This window comes from Mustelus asterias, chromosome 22 (assembly GCF_964213995.1).
Source record: "Mustelus asterias chromosome 22, sMusAst1.hap1.1, whole genome shotgun sequence".
NCBI lineage: Eukaryota > Metazoa > Chordata > Chondrichthyes > Carcharhiniformes > Triakidae > Mustelus > Mustelus asterias.
The window spans coordinates 25165107-25183494 of record NC_135822.1 but is presented as its reverse complement, the minus strand read 5'-3'; the positions used below and the strand labels follow the sequence as shown (position 1 = coordinate 25183494).

Genomic DNA, 18388 nt, shown 5'->3' with positions numbered 1-18388 from the left:
TAACCTATGCATCTCAGGACACTAAGGGGCAATTTAGAATGGTCAATCGACCTAACCCACACATCTTTGGACTGTGGGAGGAAACCGGAGCACCCGGAGGAAACCCACGCAGACACGAGGAGAATGTGCAAACTCCACACAAACAGTGACCCCAAGACGGGATTCGAACCCAGGTCCCTGGAGCTGTGAAGCAGCAGTGCTAACCACTGTGCTACCGTGCTTCCCTCGTGAATCAATAGGTGAATCAAGGGCAATGTTTATTGAGATCAATGACTCAAAATACAAATTGCTTGTAACCTGTCTTTCTTTTGCTTTTCCTGATTCTCAATTTTTCCTTGAATAACATGAGATACACAGTTCAGTTGCCATTTTAGAGGCTTGGTTTGGGAACTCAGGGCAAATATGGCAGGCAGAGGTGATATGTTCCACAATAGGCATTTTATGTCCAAATTATGCTAATCAACAATGTTGAACGAACAGTGCATCTCACAATTTATTTAAGCTTTGACAGAGGTTGGTGTTGATATACTGTCCAAATTTGTGCTTTTAATGATGTAGGCAATACGTATTATGAGTTGCTGCTGATAGACATACCAAATAATAGCCCAGTTAGAAGATGACCAGGGCTGACAGTTAAAATTACAATTTTCTACCTCAATCCCCTGAAGTTTGTTTTGTTTGTGCTCATTTGCTTTGCTGACTCCTATAGCCCCCTGGAGAGCTGATAGTTGTTACCATATAATTTGAAAAGACTACTGCTTGTAGCTAAATCTGTAAACTGGCATCAATTTGATTTTTTTTTCTGTTTGGAAAGGACAGCTGTGCTTCACTGATATTTATGCTTGAGGACCAGTAAGTTCCCCATTCCAGGATAAACATCTGAAATGGAAGAAAACGAGGACTCCTTGGCTCTGAAAATAGAATATACTTGCAAACTACATTTTAAAAACTAGAAGGACTAATCTAAGCTTAAGAATAAATTGTTTTAGTTGAGAAAATGTGAAGTGTTTTAAATGCTGACCTACTGGGGTTTTATATGACAAGGAGACAACATGGAACAACTACCTGGCTACATCAAAATATCTTGCATGCATGACAAGCACAAGATTTTCCTAGAACCAACTAAGAAAGCCGTAGCTTAATGACAAATACCTAGATCAGTACAACCATGACAGCCTATGCCATGCTGACCATCTTGTAATCAGTCAACATCTAAGCTAGGAAATCAAGAAACACTCCAAAGAATAGAGGCATGGACTATTTTCTAAACGGTGACAAAATTCATAATGCTAAAGTGCAAAGGGACTTGGGAGTCCTAGTCCAGGATTCTCTAAAGGTAAACTTGCAGGTTGAGTCCGTAATTAAGAAAGCAAATGTAATGTTGTCATTTATCTCAAGAGGCTTGGAATACAAAAGCAGGGATGTACTTCTGAGGCTTTATAAAGCACTGGTTAGGCCCCATTTGGAGTACTGTGAGCAATTTTGGGCCCCACACCTCAGGAAGGACATACTGGCACTGGAGCGGGTCCAGCGGAGATTCACACGGATGATCCCAGGAATGGTAGGCCTGACATACGATGAACGTCTGAGGATCGTGGGATTATATTCATTGGAGTTTAGGAGGTTGAGGGGAGATCTGATAGAAACTTACAAGATAATGAACGGCTTAGATAGGATGGACGTAGGGAAGTTGTTTCCATTAACAGGGGAGACTAGGACGCGGGGGCACAGCCTTAGAATAAAAGGGAGTCACTTTAGAACAGAGATGAGGAGAAATTTCTTCAGCCAGAGAGTGGTGGGTCTGTGGAATTCATTGCCACAGAGGGCTGTGGAGGCCGAGACGTTGAGCGTCTTCAAGACAGAAATTGATAAATTCTTGATTTCTCGAGGAATTAAGGGCTATGGGGAGAGAGCGGGTAAATGGAGTTGAAATCAACCATGATTGAATGGTGGAGTGGACTCGATGGGCCGAATGGCCTTACTTCCGCTCCTATGTCTTATGGTCTAACCTCACTCAGACCTTGCCGACTGAGGAAAGGAATGATTCATCTACAAAGCAAACTGGTCACCTTGCAATGTATTGCTTTAACTTATAAAGTGTGTAATTTTTGAGACTGAACTATTTTTACACTGCTCTGGCTTAAAATTCGAGTCCTGTAATTTTCTTCACAGTTTCTGTCCTGACAGAAGACAACTCTTGGATTGATGGATACAGTAGGATATTCATCAGATCACTGGAGTCACAGTTTGTCTTAAAAACTCATTTGGCCGTAACTGCATATGTCAAGTATGGCCGTAAGAGTTTAAAATGATATTGGTGTATGAGTGAGTGCAGTCAGAAATCCAGCTGAAAAAGGCGGTACAGAGTTTTTAGTTTTACATAATGCTATTAGACAAAAGAAATAAGTTAGCATGCAGAAAACATTTCCTTTCCTCACAGTATTGTATTTAACTTAAAAATCACAATTGCTTATATATTTGCCAAAGTTAACTGGCATTGCGGAATTAAATGGTTGTGACAAATTGTCTAATCATTATTGAAGTAAAAACCTTAAACATAATAGATGCATTAAATGCACAGTCTATGAAAAACTGACACTTTGACACTATAGTTATCATTTGAGAAGCCTTTGTCTTTAAAAAAAAATTTTTCACTTGCCTTCTCTCAGCAAAGATTTCATATAAATCTCTGATATCCTGCCCAGAGACTTCCATAGAACGATAAAATGCCAACTGACTCTCGCGATTTGCAAAATCCACCTACAAGGGAGAAGTCTCATTGTTAGATATTAAAAGCTGAGGCAATGCTTACTAAACAAGGGAAAGACATACAATAACAACTGGATATTTGATTGCAAAGTTGAACTGGCAGCAAATGGTGTTTTTTTTTGCATGCTTCTGATCCTTGTTCGGCATTAAACTGTTTTTCCAGTTTGTGTGCCAATCACAATACCACTTTGAACTGCAGAAGGCCGATAAATTCTGCTTTTTAACATTGCGAAATATTAATTTTAACTTCCTGGGTTTTTTCTCCAGATTTTAACCTTCCAATCCCCTCCAATACTTGGTACTATTTCATGCTCTGGTTTTACACAGAATGTATCTTATCTTTTACCTCGTGTAATGCCATGAGATTGGGGGAGGGGTGGGGGTGAGTGTGCCTGAGAAGATAGGGAACATTGCTATGTTTATGTACCTGTGCAGAAAGAGAGAGTGAAAAAAGAAAGGATATAGAAGAGTGAAGAGAACAAGAAGTGCACTGTTAGTATCCCCATGAACTCTCTCATACTAACCTTTATTCTATTTCCTCCAATCTTCCTGCCCTTGGTCTCCTGCACCGCTGTTTGTGCGCATTCAATTTCATCGTACAACACCAGAGCCATTCCTTTCTGACGATCCAACACAATCTGTCCCAGGAGGTAAAGAAAGAAGTCAGCTAGTTCCCTGAATAGGAATGGCAAGTAACTGATAGATATACAGCAGAACCCCTCTAGAGCACTGTCTTGGGGATCCATACAAATGTGTCATCAGGAGAAGGGACAAGTTACTGAAATGGAGTTTGATATAATTTGTCTGAAAGCAAGAGAGACATAAATAGAGTGTGCTATCAGAGGTATCATCAATAGAGATGACAGTGAAGGGTGTACAATAAAAACGCATGCTTTATACAGCTTGGTGCATCAGTGAGGACCCTGTAACAAAATCTGTCATTAGAGAGGAAATGTATCAGAGAGTGATATAGTAAATGGCAGGTCGATAGAAGGGTCATAGATATAGAGAATGCTATGTTGTGCAATTGGTCTTATCAGACCGTTGAGCAGTTGAAGTGAAAAATAAATTTCTGAATCACGTGCTAGTTATTCACTTCTATATCATTTTTATAAACTATTTAGAATCATTAGGTGATTATTGTTGTTCCAACAGTCAATTTTAAAACTTACAATGCTGATAGCCAAGACCATGACCCTTTGGCATCACCCAACACAAATTATAGCGTGAACAGTGGCTCTTTATTGCCAACATTAAAGTTCAGCATTCAGTTCCACATACCCACTTCAAACTATGAAATGGATGGATGACAAGCAGCTCCACAAGTTCATTTTCCTAGGAGGACCTAGATTACTTTTTGGTAAAACCAACAGAATTGTTGGAAATAGATAATCAGTCAGTCAGCATCTGAAAGAGAAAAGACAGCTCAATGCTTCATTGGGAGCCTTCATAAAAATTGAGCTCAGAGAAAGGATCTGCACTGAACTGCTGCATTTCCAATGTCTTCTGTTTTCATTTCAGATTCTGAGTATTTGTACTGTTCTTTTTTGAAATGCGGAGGATAAAAACATTATGAAATAGACTGTTTTGAGGGTGACATCACAGAGGCTGACAGATGAATCCATTTTCAGCGATCTAATGTTTAAACTGCCTTAGGAAACAAATATAATCTGATAATGGAATTGAAGTATTTCAAAGAAGAATTGTAAACTCATTCAAAGAGATCATATTCAAGTCCTATGATTAAAATGCCATTTTTCATGGTAGGTTCTTAGTATATAAAGTTGAAAACTAACCAGATCAGTATGTCCACAACTATGTATTAGATGCCATTTTGTCTCATCAGAACATGAAATGTATTGGAGTATTTTGGAGAGGAAAATTGAAATCGTAAATTTTCTCAAAACCCTATTAGTTATTGAATTTGCAAAGATAAATTGGAAAAATTATGAAAAATTATTTTGCTGCCAGCTGTTAATAAGTAGTGAAATGTAAGTGAATGTGTGCAACAAGACACTTACTTTGAGCACAGGTCCATAACGACAGAAATGTCTGGATAAGTATTGTTCAGTAATGTTTGAAGACAGACCATCCAGCCACACACAGTTAGTTGGCATGCTCTTTCCAAAACCCAGCTGAAGAAAGAGAGAGAGAGAATAGGTGTATTTTAACTGTAACAAAACTCACTGACCTGAATACAATAGAGCTAAGTAGGATTAAAGATTTTCACAAATGTTTAACAAAATCTACTTAACTGACATCCCCAAAATTTACAACTACTACTACTAGTCTTCACTGTAACACAGAATAAACTATATGAAATTTTTCAAAGGAGATAATTGGTATAGAAACATGATGCAACTCTATAAATAATTTAAATTGTTCTGTGAACATCTTATTCATTTCACTTCATTTCAGGTATCTTTGGATCATTCATTATTTAACAGCTGAAACAGAGCCCAGCCTTTCAACGTTCTTCTGGAACTGGTCTTTAGGAAGTGCATGAGTTGATTGGGAAAACATTCCAAATTTCCCTCATTCCATTTGGAGGTGCCTTTTTCCTATCCACCAGAGCTGAATTAATTGCTCACAAAATATTGACACAAACCCATGTTCAATAACTCCAGGACAAAATATCCTGAAACACTAACATACAACAGTCTGATCTGAAAACATTTTTACATTTGTACAGAAGACCAATATAGTTCCAGCAGGATAAGAAGTAGACATTTACACAAATACAACAATGCTAAGGGGATCACTCAAATTGTTTTTGTAATCAATTCTACTTCAAAGATTACATGATTACTATTGTTAATTAGTTATTGAAAAATCAATTATTATTTTTGGTCTCTGCCTATCATATGCATTTGGTCTGACTGAAAGTTCGCTGACGTTTTTATTAAGCAAGTGCTCTGTATAGATTCCATATTAGCAGAATTATAGCCTAACTTGTAGTCTGTATAAGATAATTCCTTACATATTCTTACAATTTTCCCCGTACCCGGGTTCACCAGTTAGAGAAATGCAAAATGTACATCACATTGATGAAATCTTAGTTTTCAATTCTAGCTACAAAAATGCATGAAAGGTCACTGCATCATGTTGAGGAACATGGATTCTTTCTCTATGATTCTCCACATAGTGAGTTCCCAATTTCAGCCAATTAAGTACCAGTTAAGGAAAAAAGCAATTTTCCAAATGCAAGTGAGGAACTGAAGCATGAATTTAGTGGGATCACTCTAGCACATTACAAATTATGCAGGTGTTTCAATCGGTGATGTCCGGGTGAAATTCATTTGCCAAGGTTGTTACATTAGCTGCAGGATGACATGTGGGTGAAAAATAATTTGCAGGGAAGAGGAAAGTAGAGCAGACCAATACTACAACCTAGATCAATGAATTTTCAATCAGGAGAGACCAGTTTCAGGTAACAATTGCACTTGGGCTTCTCCCAGAGCTCAGTTCAACTTTGCATGTCTCAACCCCATCTGAGAGAAGAACAGTGATGCTTGCCTTCACACACTGCTCAATCACAGCCCAGGTTGGACGACCAAAAGTGGCACTGATTACATCCACAGAAACACCTCTGCAGGTTGGACATTCTACCTAACATGCCAAGGAGAACAATATTAAACTTGGAGGGAGGAAAGAGAGATGTAACTCAAGAAAACAGAGGGGAATATTACAAAAGTAAAGTTACAACAAAAAACAGTATACAAGAAATTGTTCAACAGAAAATTCTTACTAATATTTCACTGTGAATTCCTGATAAGTGAATATTCCTGATAAGCAAATGACTGTATTTCTCCTTCCTGACCTTGAGCCGATTATTTCCTAAGTACTCTCCGTCCATTTTCTTGATGGCTTTGCAGACACTTGCAATGTCACAGTACTGTAGGAAGGCGTATTGAGGAACCCCATTTACCTTCTTGATGTCAATATCCTGTCATTTCAAATAAAAAAAATAACATGGACCTTTTGACTGTGCCTCATCACAAAAAACACATTCTTGCCGAATTTCAAAGACTTCTGTTGTAATTGTTTTCTTCTTTTTGCTTTCCCCATTAAAATAAATAGGGGAGTGAATGTAGTATTTAAATTTTAGTTCAAAGTATTTTTTTTTATGTGAATGTGAAGTATCACATTAATCCATTGTCATTTGCATTAGGGTCTGAGGGAGCACAGAGAAGAAAATGAGACTGTTACTTGAGGAAATGCAGTGCTACATCTGAATCACAAGCGGGAATCATGTCCACAAGTTTCGAGACACCTGCCTGGAGAGTATAGTTACTATCGCCAAAATCTTGCTACCATTATGCCAGCAGGATCTTACGATCCCGCTGATGGTGCACCCCGCTGCGGGTTTCCCAGTGGTGAGGGTTGCGTTTAACAGGAAACCCTGTTGACAACAGCAGGTGCATAAGGTCCTGCTGCGAGGGGAGTAAAATCCCACCCTCTATCTTGTTCATTACTCAGCCTCATTACTCCTCATGGATGGTGGTGCATTAACTTATGTCAAAAACATAGCACCAGTTAGGCCTCCATTTCAAACTACTTCAATTCTTTGATAAAAGCAAAATACCGAGGATGCTGGGATCTGAAAGAAAAACAGAAAATGCTGGAAAATCTCAGCAGGTTCGACAGCATCTGTGGGGAGAGAATAGAGCCAGAGCTCTGACGAATGGTCATCTAGACTTGAAACGTTGGCTCTATTCTCTCCCCATGGATGCTGTCAGACCTGCTGAGATTTTCCAGCATTTTCTGTTTTTACTTCAATTCTTTGATGCATTTGGCACTTCTGCTATCATTTGGAAATAGAACATTTTACATTCTGTGCAATTCAGTTTGCAAATTATGCTTCCAGTTTTAATGCAGCAAACTGTACCAAGTCGGCTGTCATTAGTAATAAAAATAGAAAGTGCTGGGAAAACTAGACAGGTCTGGAAGCACCTGAGAGTTAATGTTTCCAGTCCAATATGATTTCTTCAGAACTGGAGAGGTAGAAATGTGATGGGTTTTATGCTGTTGAAAAAGGGGAGAGAGTCAGATGCAACCAAAGGGAAGGTCAGAGATAGGTTAGAGGGTGGGAGAGATTAAATTCCAAAGATGTCATGGAACAAAAGGCAAAGGGAGTTGTCGTGCTTCACTAAAGAAATAAAGCACAGTTCTAGAATAGACATTAATAGCAGAATAAAGGTCAACTCAGTCTGAAAGCAAAAACAAGATACAAAGTGGGACTTGGCAAAAACAAAATTCAAAATGGAGGACAGGGATCATGGTCTGAAGTTGTCTAGCTCAATGTTGAATCCAGAAGGCTGTAAAGTGCCCTACTGGAAGATGAGATGCTGTTCCTCCAGCTTGTGTTGAGCTTCACTGGGCACTCTAGTAGGCTAAAGGCAGAAACAGGAGCATGAGAGCAAGATGATGAATTGAAATAGCAAGTAACTGGAAGATTGGAGTCATGCTTGCTGACTTGAGTGGAGGCATTCAAAAAATGGTCATCCAGTCTGCATTTGGTCTCCCTAATGTAAATGAGACCGCACTGTGAGCAGCAAACAGTGCAGACTAAATTGAAAGAAGTAAATTGCTGCTTCACCTGAAAGTGTGTTTGGGGCTTTGGACAATGAGGAGTGAGGAGGTAGAGGGGCAGGTATTACACCTCCTGCATGGAAAGGTGAGGTACCTTGGGAAGGTTTGAGGTGTTGCTGGTGGCAGAGTGTGCACCACAGAGGGAGCAGTCCCTTTGGAATGCTGACGGGGGAAGGGATGGGAAGATGTATTTGGTGGTAGCATCATGCTGGAGATGACAGAAAAGGCAAAGGATAATCCTTTGAATACAAAGATGGGGGGGGGGGGGGGTGGGGTGGCTAATGAGAACAGAAGGAACACTAGTGTGGTTCTGGGATGGAGGGAATGTGGTGAGGGCAGAAGTATGGGAAATGGGTCAGACACAGTTGAGGGCACTATCAACCACAGTTGGGGAGAAAGGAAGGCATGTTGGAAGTGCCATTATGAAATGTAGCATCATCAAAACAGATGCAACAGAGATGGAGAAACTAGGAGAATGGATGAAGTCCTTACAGGAAGCAGGGTGTGAGCAAGTGTAGTCCAGCTAGTTGTGGGGGTTAGTGAGTTTGTAATGAATCCCAAAAGGTTGTCTATCCCCAGAAATGAAAAGCGAGAAGTCAAGGAAGGGAATAGAAGTATTGGCGATGTACCATTTGAATATGAAAGAAGGGTGAAAAGAAATAAAACTGATTATTTTTCTAGTTCCAAAGAGAGCAGGCAGCACCATGATTCCAGAAAAAGAGTTGTAGGACTGAAACAATGTTTCACATACAACACAAAAAGACAGGCATAAATAGGGCTTAATCGGGTACCCAAAGCCACATCTTTTATTCAGAGGAAATGAGATAATTTAAACGAGAAATTGTTCAATGAGAGAACAATGCAAGCCAGGTGGAGTAGGGTGGTGGTAGGTGGGGACTGTTTGGGCTTCTGCTCAAGAAAGAAGCAGAGAGCCCTCAGCCCATCCTGCTGGGGGATGGAGATGTAGAGGAATTGGACATTCATAGTGAAGAGGTGGCAGTTCGGGCCAGGAAACTGTAAATGATGTTGAAATGATGTCGGGTATCAGAAGAATCATAAATGGAGATAAAAAGAGACTTGACAAGGGGAGAAAAAATAGTTTAAGTTTATTTTATTAGTGTCACAAGTTGGCTTACATTAACACTATATGAAGTGACTGTGAAAATCCCCTAGTCACCACACTCCGGCACCTGTTCGGGAACACTGAAGGAGAATTTAGCATGGCCAATGCACCTAACCAGCACGTCTTTCAGACTGTGGAAGGAAACCAGAGCACCCGGAGGAAACCCATGCAGACACGGGGAGAACCTGCAGACTCTGCACAGACAGCGACCCAAGCCGGGAATCAAACCCAGGTCCCTGGTGCTGTGAGGCAGCAGTGCTAACCACTATGCCACCCTAGAATCAAGAACAGAATCAAGAAGAGAACAACAGAATCAAGATGGGAAGAAATTTATTCAATGGGGTAGATATAGTCTAAAACAATGGATCTGTCTGGACAATTCTGTTTGTTGATTTTGGAAAAGAGGTAGAAGTGAGCTGTTCAGGATTGGGAGACTATATGGTGCAAAGCTGTGGATGGAGGATCTCCAGAGGAGATTAGGTCTATGACAACCCTGATGGCTTGATGTGCAGTAGTGGAGTCATGGTCCAGGGCAAGGACAAGGTAGGAAGGTATGCCTGAGAGTTGGTGGTCATTAGTATTTGATAGAATCCATTTTGTGTGAAAGGATAAAACAAAATTAACACAGTCCCTTCAACCTCTGCTGCCCATATGCTTTCCTATACCAAGTCCTATTCCATCCATCTGCCTGCTCCTCACTCACCTGTATTGGTTCCTGGACCCTTTGTGGTTAAATCCCTTCACAGTCCCAACTGTTTCTTTTACCCTCCAGATCCAATTAACAAATCAGGCTGCTTGAGAAATCCTCAACAATGCCCTGGAATATTGCTGACCTGCCTAGCTCAGGTATCTGGAGTCTGCCAGAGTTGACGGAGTTTCATTCTCCCATTGTCAAGCACATCATCTTGACCCACCCCCAGGATGGTAATTAGGTAATTGGAATGAAGACAAATACAAAATAAACAACAAACGTAGGTTATTCACCCAAGAGACAAAGATATGAAATACAAGTCAGTTGTACAATGGCATATTTTACACAAGATCTCGTGCTGCAAAAATTCTGAAAGATAATCAAGTTGAAGGATAACCAAAATGTGGAATATGGATGCCTTAAAAAACATACAGCTTTAAATAAGTTACACTTCCAGTTGAAAGGTTTCAAAAATGATGAAATCCTGTCACCTCAATAATTACCAATCCAAGCAGTGTACATACCACAATCTCTCCAAAGCGTTCAAAGATGTTTCGAAGATCTCCATAGGTTGTGGTTTTCTCTAGATTCCCAATAAATAACGTTCTTGTAGCCTTGGGATGAAACTCATCTATTCGGTCATCCAGTGGTCGAAATTCATTCTCGCTTTCCGTTTCTGCAAGGGGTCCCAAACAAAAAAAAATTCGAAAACATATTATGTCACCAGAACATTATGCTTATTTTTCAAATTATCTTCAATTTGACTATATGTTAAATACATACTTAAAAGATTACTTCAGTGTGGTCATGCAGTCTACTGCTAACTTTCTCCAGTCCTCAATCATTTCAGCAACAAAGGTGTCATTCACTAGATAATACTCTGCCATACATTTATCGAATAGACTAACCGACTCGAATTTTATAGTAGATTTCAGGAAGTAAAATAAAGTTAAGATTCACAGAAGTCATCCAAATCACTGGTGCTTGCAATATAAATTGTGGATCATTTGTAGGCCTGTCACCTTCGTCTGTGGTTCATGGCAGATCTTTTATGTTTTGCATGTATCTGAAGCACCATTAACATCCTCCCATGCCATGAAATGTTGCTGGAGCATAGACTCGAGAGCTACTTCCTTTACTTTTTATGTCAAGTATGAGAAAGTAAGGAAATGCATACTTGTTGCAGAATGCATAAGGCAAATGAAAATCTTTCAGAATTATAGATACCACAGTTCAATAGAACATTATTTCTACATTTCTTCAACCCATCCAGTTTAAGTAATAATTTTCTTATTAAGCCAGGATTGAAACCAGGAGCACAATATGTAGCGAATCATGAACACATATCCACATCCCATCACCCTGAGGTGCACCAGAGAATGGTCCTTCTGCAAGATGCTCCCATGGGTTGCAACAACAGCAGTCTTGAGTAACATTAATCTTAAGTCAATGTACTTCTCATCTCTTCAGCAAGATAGCAGACAATGTACAAATGCTATGTAAATCCAAAAACATTTTGAGGATATAATTAATTTAAAACAGATATTCCTTATTTTCACCAAGCCTTTGCCATGATTTGGATTGCAGTACCACATCTTTACACTCAAACTGTGCCGCTGCTCAGTAAACACATACCTGGGCCTGTCCACGCAGTAACTTCAATCTGCATTCCAAAAAATAACTTCCCCTTTGATGCATTCATAGCCTTCTCTTGGTCTTCCTGTTGTCGAAAGAATACAAGACCATAGCGTTCTTCAGACGCACCATGGATTTGCACAGATGTTACTTTCCCATATTTCTTAAATTCATGGAAAAGACCATCTTTAAGGCTTGTGTCTAAAAGAAAAATTGAAAGGTTTCAGTGAAAAGTATTCATGTGATGCAAGATATTTGTCTCCAATTTCGTGAATAATCAACAAATGATTTCCAATTTCAAGCACACTCTTCTGAAATGGGATAGAAGACTCCTCTTGGCTTTCAGGGATTGTCAGCTGAGAGCTACCAAAATCTGAGAGAAGGGTGAGCATTGGACATTGCTGCAGGCAGCAGACAATGACCATCTATGTGAAACTAATTGGAAGGGAAGCTGGACGGAATGTCCAAAAGAGAATTTAATTTGCTACATGTGACCAATAATTATAACTGCTGAACTTTCCTCAATTCCAAGCCAGATCTCTTCTATTCTCTTCAATAAGTGTTATTAAAAGTTGGAAGAGTTAAGAAATACAAAGAGTTTAAGTGTAGTGAGGATCCAGATCTCCAAAAAGAATTATGGCTAACTGGGAGATTGTAAAAAGTGTTGTTCCTGGATTAAACAAAGCAGACAGCTCCCATTAGAGTTCCTGTTGAAAAGTAGTAAAGATCAACTTTATGAGCTCCCATCCTAACTTCTATACATAGCTGTTGACCCAAATATTTACAATTTAAATTCATTCAGAAAATATTTATATCGCTGATGAATGCATGTCTTAAGTTTCTCACTGCCTAACGTTTTTCTTAAATAAATTGTTCCAGGAAGAAAGAAATGTATTCTAGGCTGTGAAATTAAAAGTGTTCAGCTAAACAGTAACTGTCTTAGGGATAGAATTCTGAGCTTTCAGCATTTACAGAAAAATCAAGTCTAATCATTATATAAAGTTTGAGCAATTTTTGAGTTTAAATTTGCTAGCTTCACACTTTTCAGTTTTGTAAAATTGATAGTGCTATTGAAATGCATGTAAACAGGAAACAAAAAGTAAACAAATAGCAATTATTGTTTTAAGTGCACTACATTTGAAATATATGTACTATTTTTTCTTTCTACATTTCCTGCTAACTTTTTCCTCTCCACGCCACAAGGTATTTATTCCTCACTGGGGTACAAGGCTATGGGTGATCTCGAGGACTTGTGCAAATAGCCATTTCCTAAGTGCACCTCAGAAAGCAAGTGCTGGCAAGCCTATCAATAATGGGGTCATCACCTGTTTCCACCCTCACCCAATATTCATACATGTATTTCAAATAAAGGTATTAGCCAAGAATCAGGACCAGGAAATACTGTCCTTTTCCCCTTCCCCAACATGGTGATTCTGGGATGGACTGTAGATCACCTGTGGCCACCAGGATAAGATCAGCTAACTATACATAGAGAGGAATTAAAATTGTGACTGTGACCTCTGTAATTCATCTATTCATTGATTGCCAGACCATTATAGGCAGTGTGTTCCTGCCTAATGTATTCATAATGACACATCCCAACATACTGTCCTGGTGTCACTTCTAATTTTCCATTGTATGCCTGCAACAATCAAGAGAAAAAATTGATGTATGGATTGGGAAATGTTTTCAACCAATCACTACACATCTTGGGACACTAAGGGGCCAATCCACCCAACTTGCACCTCTTTGGACTGTGGGGGAAAACTGAATCACCTGGAGGAAACCCATACAAACACAGGGAGAACATACAAACTCCACACGGTCACCCCAGACTAGAATTGAACCCGGGTCCCTGGCACTGTGAGGCAGCAGTGCGAACCACTGTGCTGCACTAATCCTTGATTTTCTTTTTCATTCGTGTTTGTCACCAGAGCACATTAGACAAGTCGAATATGCTTTTATTCACACTGGTTTCCACATACAAATTGCAAAATCTCTTTTTCTTCTTCCCCCTACCATTTCAATCAAATTTAGGTTGCCTTATTTTTTTCTCAAGAAATGATATCCAAATCAGTAGATTTTTCAATTTTCACATAAAGGATTGAAGAGGTCACACTGAATATAAATAGCAGAGAAGCTGCCATCTGTTAATTTAAATTGGATTAAAATGACATGTTTAAAAACTGAAATCAATTTCTGTCTGAAATTAAAATGCCGTTAATGTCATACAATGAACTTTATATATGCTAAACATTGCATAAATGATTTCTAAATTTAACTTTCCAGCATTCCCTAAAATCCAACTTCTATTATTGAAAAGAGAAGTATTTGATGTTGCGTGCCAAGCAATCTCTTAGTATTTTTTCAAATTTGTCAGATGTATTCCAGAAACTGAGTGCCATGTCTATTTGAGCATAAGTGGAAGAAACCAATTCCCAACAGATCAAATCTCTTAAATGGTGCATTTACTCACCAGTAGAGCGGACTGGCAAATTTTGGACTTTGATTCCATAGCTCTTACGTGGTTCATCCTTTTCTACAGGTGTTGGGAGTTGGACTGGCGGTGCAGGGACTGCAGCGGACTGCACTGATCTTGCTGGAGATTCATCACTGGAACTGCTGCTAGAATCACTACTGCAAAAAAAAAGGCCACTGGTTAGAAGATTGAATTGACTAACTGTACCCCTTGATATAGAGTCATAAATGCAAATCATGGAACTCCTTTTTAGTACAATGAGGATAACGAAGCCATGTGCCGTACAAAAACAGTATACATGAGAATGTTTCTACCATGGGTGTGAAGTAAAGAATATTAAACTATTAGTTTTCTTACAATCCCAATCCTGGTGCTATGAAGAGGCCTGACACTAATTAAAAACTAATTTATGGCCTCTTACAGTCACATTTTGAGTAGTGTCAACCATGTTCTACAAATAGGTTGCCTACCAACTCAGATACAAATTATGTCTAATGCAGGGAGACAACAGATGGGGTAAAATACACTATGTAACATTATCACATACATAAATGCATATTACACATGTATATGTGTATTACTATCTTGAAACAGAAGTCCCATTCTCAAAGGTTCACCTCTAAAATAGGGGTTGCAATAATTTTTCGAACTATAATACCTGATTACAAGAGATCAATAAATATTACCTGTAAAACAAAGCTTGCTGGATTCTACATCAATATTATTCAACGACTGGAATGGCTTTCCACATTTAATACTCTCATAGTGTGTCTTCAAAAGTATGCAACCCTTGTGTTTAAGGAGCGCAAAAATATATTGTGGCATCCTTATGAATTCCCTTCGTGCAAATCATCTTTGCACTTAGGTACAACACATTGATTATATGAATCACATGCAACATGACAGTTCTAGCATTGGGACTTCATAATTTATTCAAATTAATAATTCTTAATACCTCGGTGACCAGCTAACATTCTTTTCTTTTAATTGCACTTGGAATGGATGATAAGAAATGCTAACCAATGTAGTCAAAAATAGTTTAGAAGCTATAAGCCAGTAAATTCAACACTTTTCAAGTGTGGGAAATCCTCAAAATGCTGAAGCACAGGAATGTAAATATGCAAGGACTGTTCGACCTACACTGTCCATGTACAACTTGAGGGCACAGGATAAAAATAAATAAACCACAAACATATTGAAGTATCTGACAGGTGAAACTGACTACTAACAAAAGCTGTTGATATTGTGTTAATCAGTTTCTTCAAAAAGGAGATAGACAAATATCTGGTTGGTACAAAGGTTGGAGACTAGAGACAAGTAGACTGAGATAATATTCTACAGTCACAACTGTTAAAATGACAATTTGTGGAAGATAGGGGGTTGAATCATACATGTTAAGGACAGCAGAGCAGGGTTGAATAGCAAAGATGTGTAATTGAATGTATGTTATGGGGATTTAGTTAATTATCTTTCAGGTTCAGGGAATACACATCTTTCGCTCAGAATACGAACAATGGAGTAGAATTTACTTTGATTATGAAAAGGACAACCCCATAGGTGTCAAAGAGCTTTTTGCTTAATTTTCTTGTTTTTCATATAACTACATTTGGCATTGTTTTAAAATTGTAACATTAATTAGGGATGGAGAAGAGCAAATTAATTAGGCTAGAGGAACAATAGGGTCCAACAGGCGGCTGAATAAAATAAGGTAATTGAAGGACTGCATCAATGACGCTGTGTTGATGTTATTTCTCCTTCCAGGGAGCTCCCCAATGTCAAATACTGCACTTCAAACAAAAAATATCAGAATCACGCACACTAAATGAAAATTACTGTAGACATATTGGGCACAATTTTACCAGCTTGCCGTGCCCATCGATTGGCATGGCGAGCTGGAAAATGGTGCAAGAGGCCAAAATTCTGATTTGCATTATTGGCGAGAACCATTTTGTGGCCAGAAAGCACGCAAAGTTCAGTAGCATTAGATTGCCTGGATTTCCATCTCATCATGGAGTTCGGCACAGCTGCTTCCCCCCTCTCCGGTGTGTGTTATGCGGTGCAAATCACTACTGGTCTCAGGCACCACGGCCACACCAGGGGGATTGGAAGACACCGAAGTCCCTGGATGGTCGAGGCATGGATGGGCAGTGCCCACAGACAGCACCCACCTGGAAAACTAAGTGCCAGTTGGGCACTAGATGTGCCAGGGGCAGTGCTAAGGTACTGGCGCCTGCACGAGGGCAGACTGGAGGGTTACAACGGGGGAGGTCTCCCAGTTCACTGGCTGATCAGAGCACCCTAGCACAATGGTGCCTCTCAGTGCTCTGAAGCCAGTTTCACCAGTGTGTTTAGGTCTCCCCTCCCCCAATACCAGCGCAAACCTCCCAGCTGCCAAATGACTGAGTGCCAGAAGACTGTGATCTGGAGCGTGTCACAAAGACCGGCATAGAGGACTTCCGTTTTATTGCTGTTATGTCACTTCAGAATTTTGGGGGGAAATTCCACCCATCATCTTTGAGTCTCAAACATTTTAACATTTATTTTAGCCCTCACTTTACATACATTAATTCTCATTCCAAAAGAATTTTTGGGAGATAACTTTGGGATTAAGTTATATAAAGCAAAAGTTGATTCAGTGCTATTCTCAAGCACAAGTAATTATTACAGCCATATGGAGTAATACTTAATCCTGGAATTTGCTGTGGGTGTACATGTGCCACATGGCCTGCAGCAGTTCAAGAAGGGTGGCTCACCACCATTTCTTAATGACAATTAGAGATGGGCAATGAAAATTAAGGCATAAATAGCAACACCTAGGTCCTGTGAAAGAATAAAATAAATTATCTAGCATTAAAATAAACACAGAAATGATAAATGATATATGTATTTTTTCAAATGTTAATTATTGACTGGAATCTGCACATATGGGCCAGAATTCTCCAATTTTGCTTGCAGCTGGGATGTTCTGGTCCCACGGCAGTGAATGGATATTTGGCTGAGCACCAAATTCTCCGTTCTCACTAGCAGTGGTAGCAGGGTGTCCGACATTGGAGAATTCCGGCTATGACGTTTAACAGGTCAACTACTGGAAGCCTAGGAAGGTTACTGGAGACAAGGACATGCTGCTTAAAAATAGCTTTGGAGAGATTAGAGGATTTTCAATGTATCAGCAAGCAAGAAACAGAAACTAAAAGTCAACCACATTGCTGCCTGTGGAACATAAGCAAGGAAATCATGCAGTATGTTTCTTGTAAACATGGGTCTGGCAATATTTACAACAGAATAACGCACAGTCTTAACAGTTGAACTTTTCAAACGGAAATCATATTCTTGTTCAGTGGAAGCAAAATTAAGCTTTTTTATTTTACCTCCACTTCAATTCCATTCACAAAAGTCCTTCCTGGTATGGTCATGTATTGTATTGCCATATTATACATGCAATACAAAACATCAGATATTGGCAGAACAAATAAAATTTGTAAATTCTGGAAATCTGAAACAAAAATAAAAATACTGGAAATACACAAGTCAGTCAGCATTTGTAACAAGATGACAGGTTGGTTCAGTTTCAATTCTGATGCTTAATATTTAATACACAAAATATTAAGTATGTTCTCTTTATAAATGCTGGCAGACCTATGTATTTCCAGCATTGTGTTTCAGACATAGACAATCTTATGTCGTTTATTACCTATTGTGTAGCACTAATTTTGGAAAGTTTTGATTCAAGTAATATGGCTGTTTTAACCTATATTTAATGTAAATACAGACAACTTTTCCTTTGGTGAAATTTTGACTGAATTATCAGTCAGAATTTTCTAGAATCATGATGTCCTCAATAGTGCTGCTTGACCAGTATCAATTAGATTAAATTTATTCCAAAGGAACAAGTTTCTCACGTGTCTAAAATAAAAAATCAAGCCACTCTACTATGAATTCTTAATGATCTACCTATAATCCATGCATGAAATTTGACAAAAACAAAATCAAAAATAATGTGCTCCATTCAGTTCCACTGCGCCTTCCCTGGTCTCGCTGAGTGACATCCTAGACTCTGACTTCCAGCAATGCTGTCATATTATACCTACTGCAGCAGCAA

General features: G+C 39.1%; 1 protein-coding gene across 11 annotated transcripts in view; it reads right to left on the bottom strand.

The window, feature by feature from the left end:
• Positions 1–18388, bottom strand: part of spen (spen family transcriptional repressor) — a 93461-nt gene that overhangs the window by 18257 nt on the left and 56816 nt on the right. For 4 of the 11 annotated variants that reach the window (XM_078238971.1, XM_078238980.1, XM_078238982.1 and 1 more), the window contains 7 exons: positions 14287–14447; positions 11811–12011; positions 10700–10851; positions 6518–6715; positions 4791–4904; positions 3294–3407; positions 2656–2760 (listed from right to left, as the gene is read on the bottom strand). In XM_078238971.1, coding sequence (XP_078095097.1) covers positions 2656–2760; positions 3294–3407; positions 4791–4904; positions 6518–6715; positions 10700–10851; positions 11811–12011; positions 14287–14447 — 1045 coding nt within the window. The remainder of the gene's footprint in view (positions 1–2655; positions 2761–3293; positions 3408–4790; positions 4905–6517; positions 6716–10699; positions 10852–11810; positions 12012–14286; positions 14448–18388) is intronic. The other 7 variants (XM_078238973.1, XM_078238974.1, XM_078238972.1 and 4 more) reach the window with 7 other exon arrangements.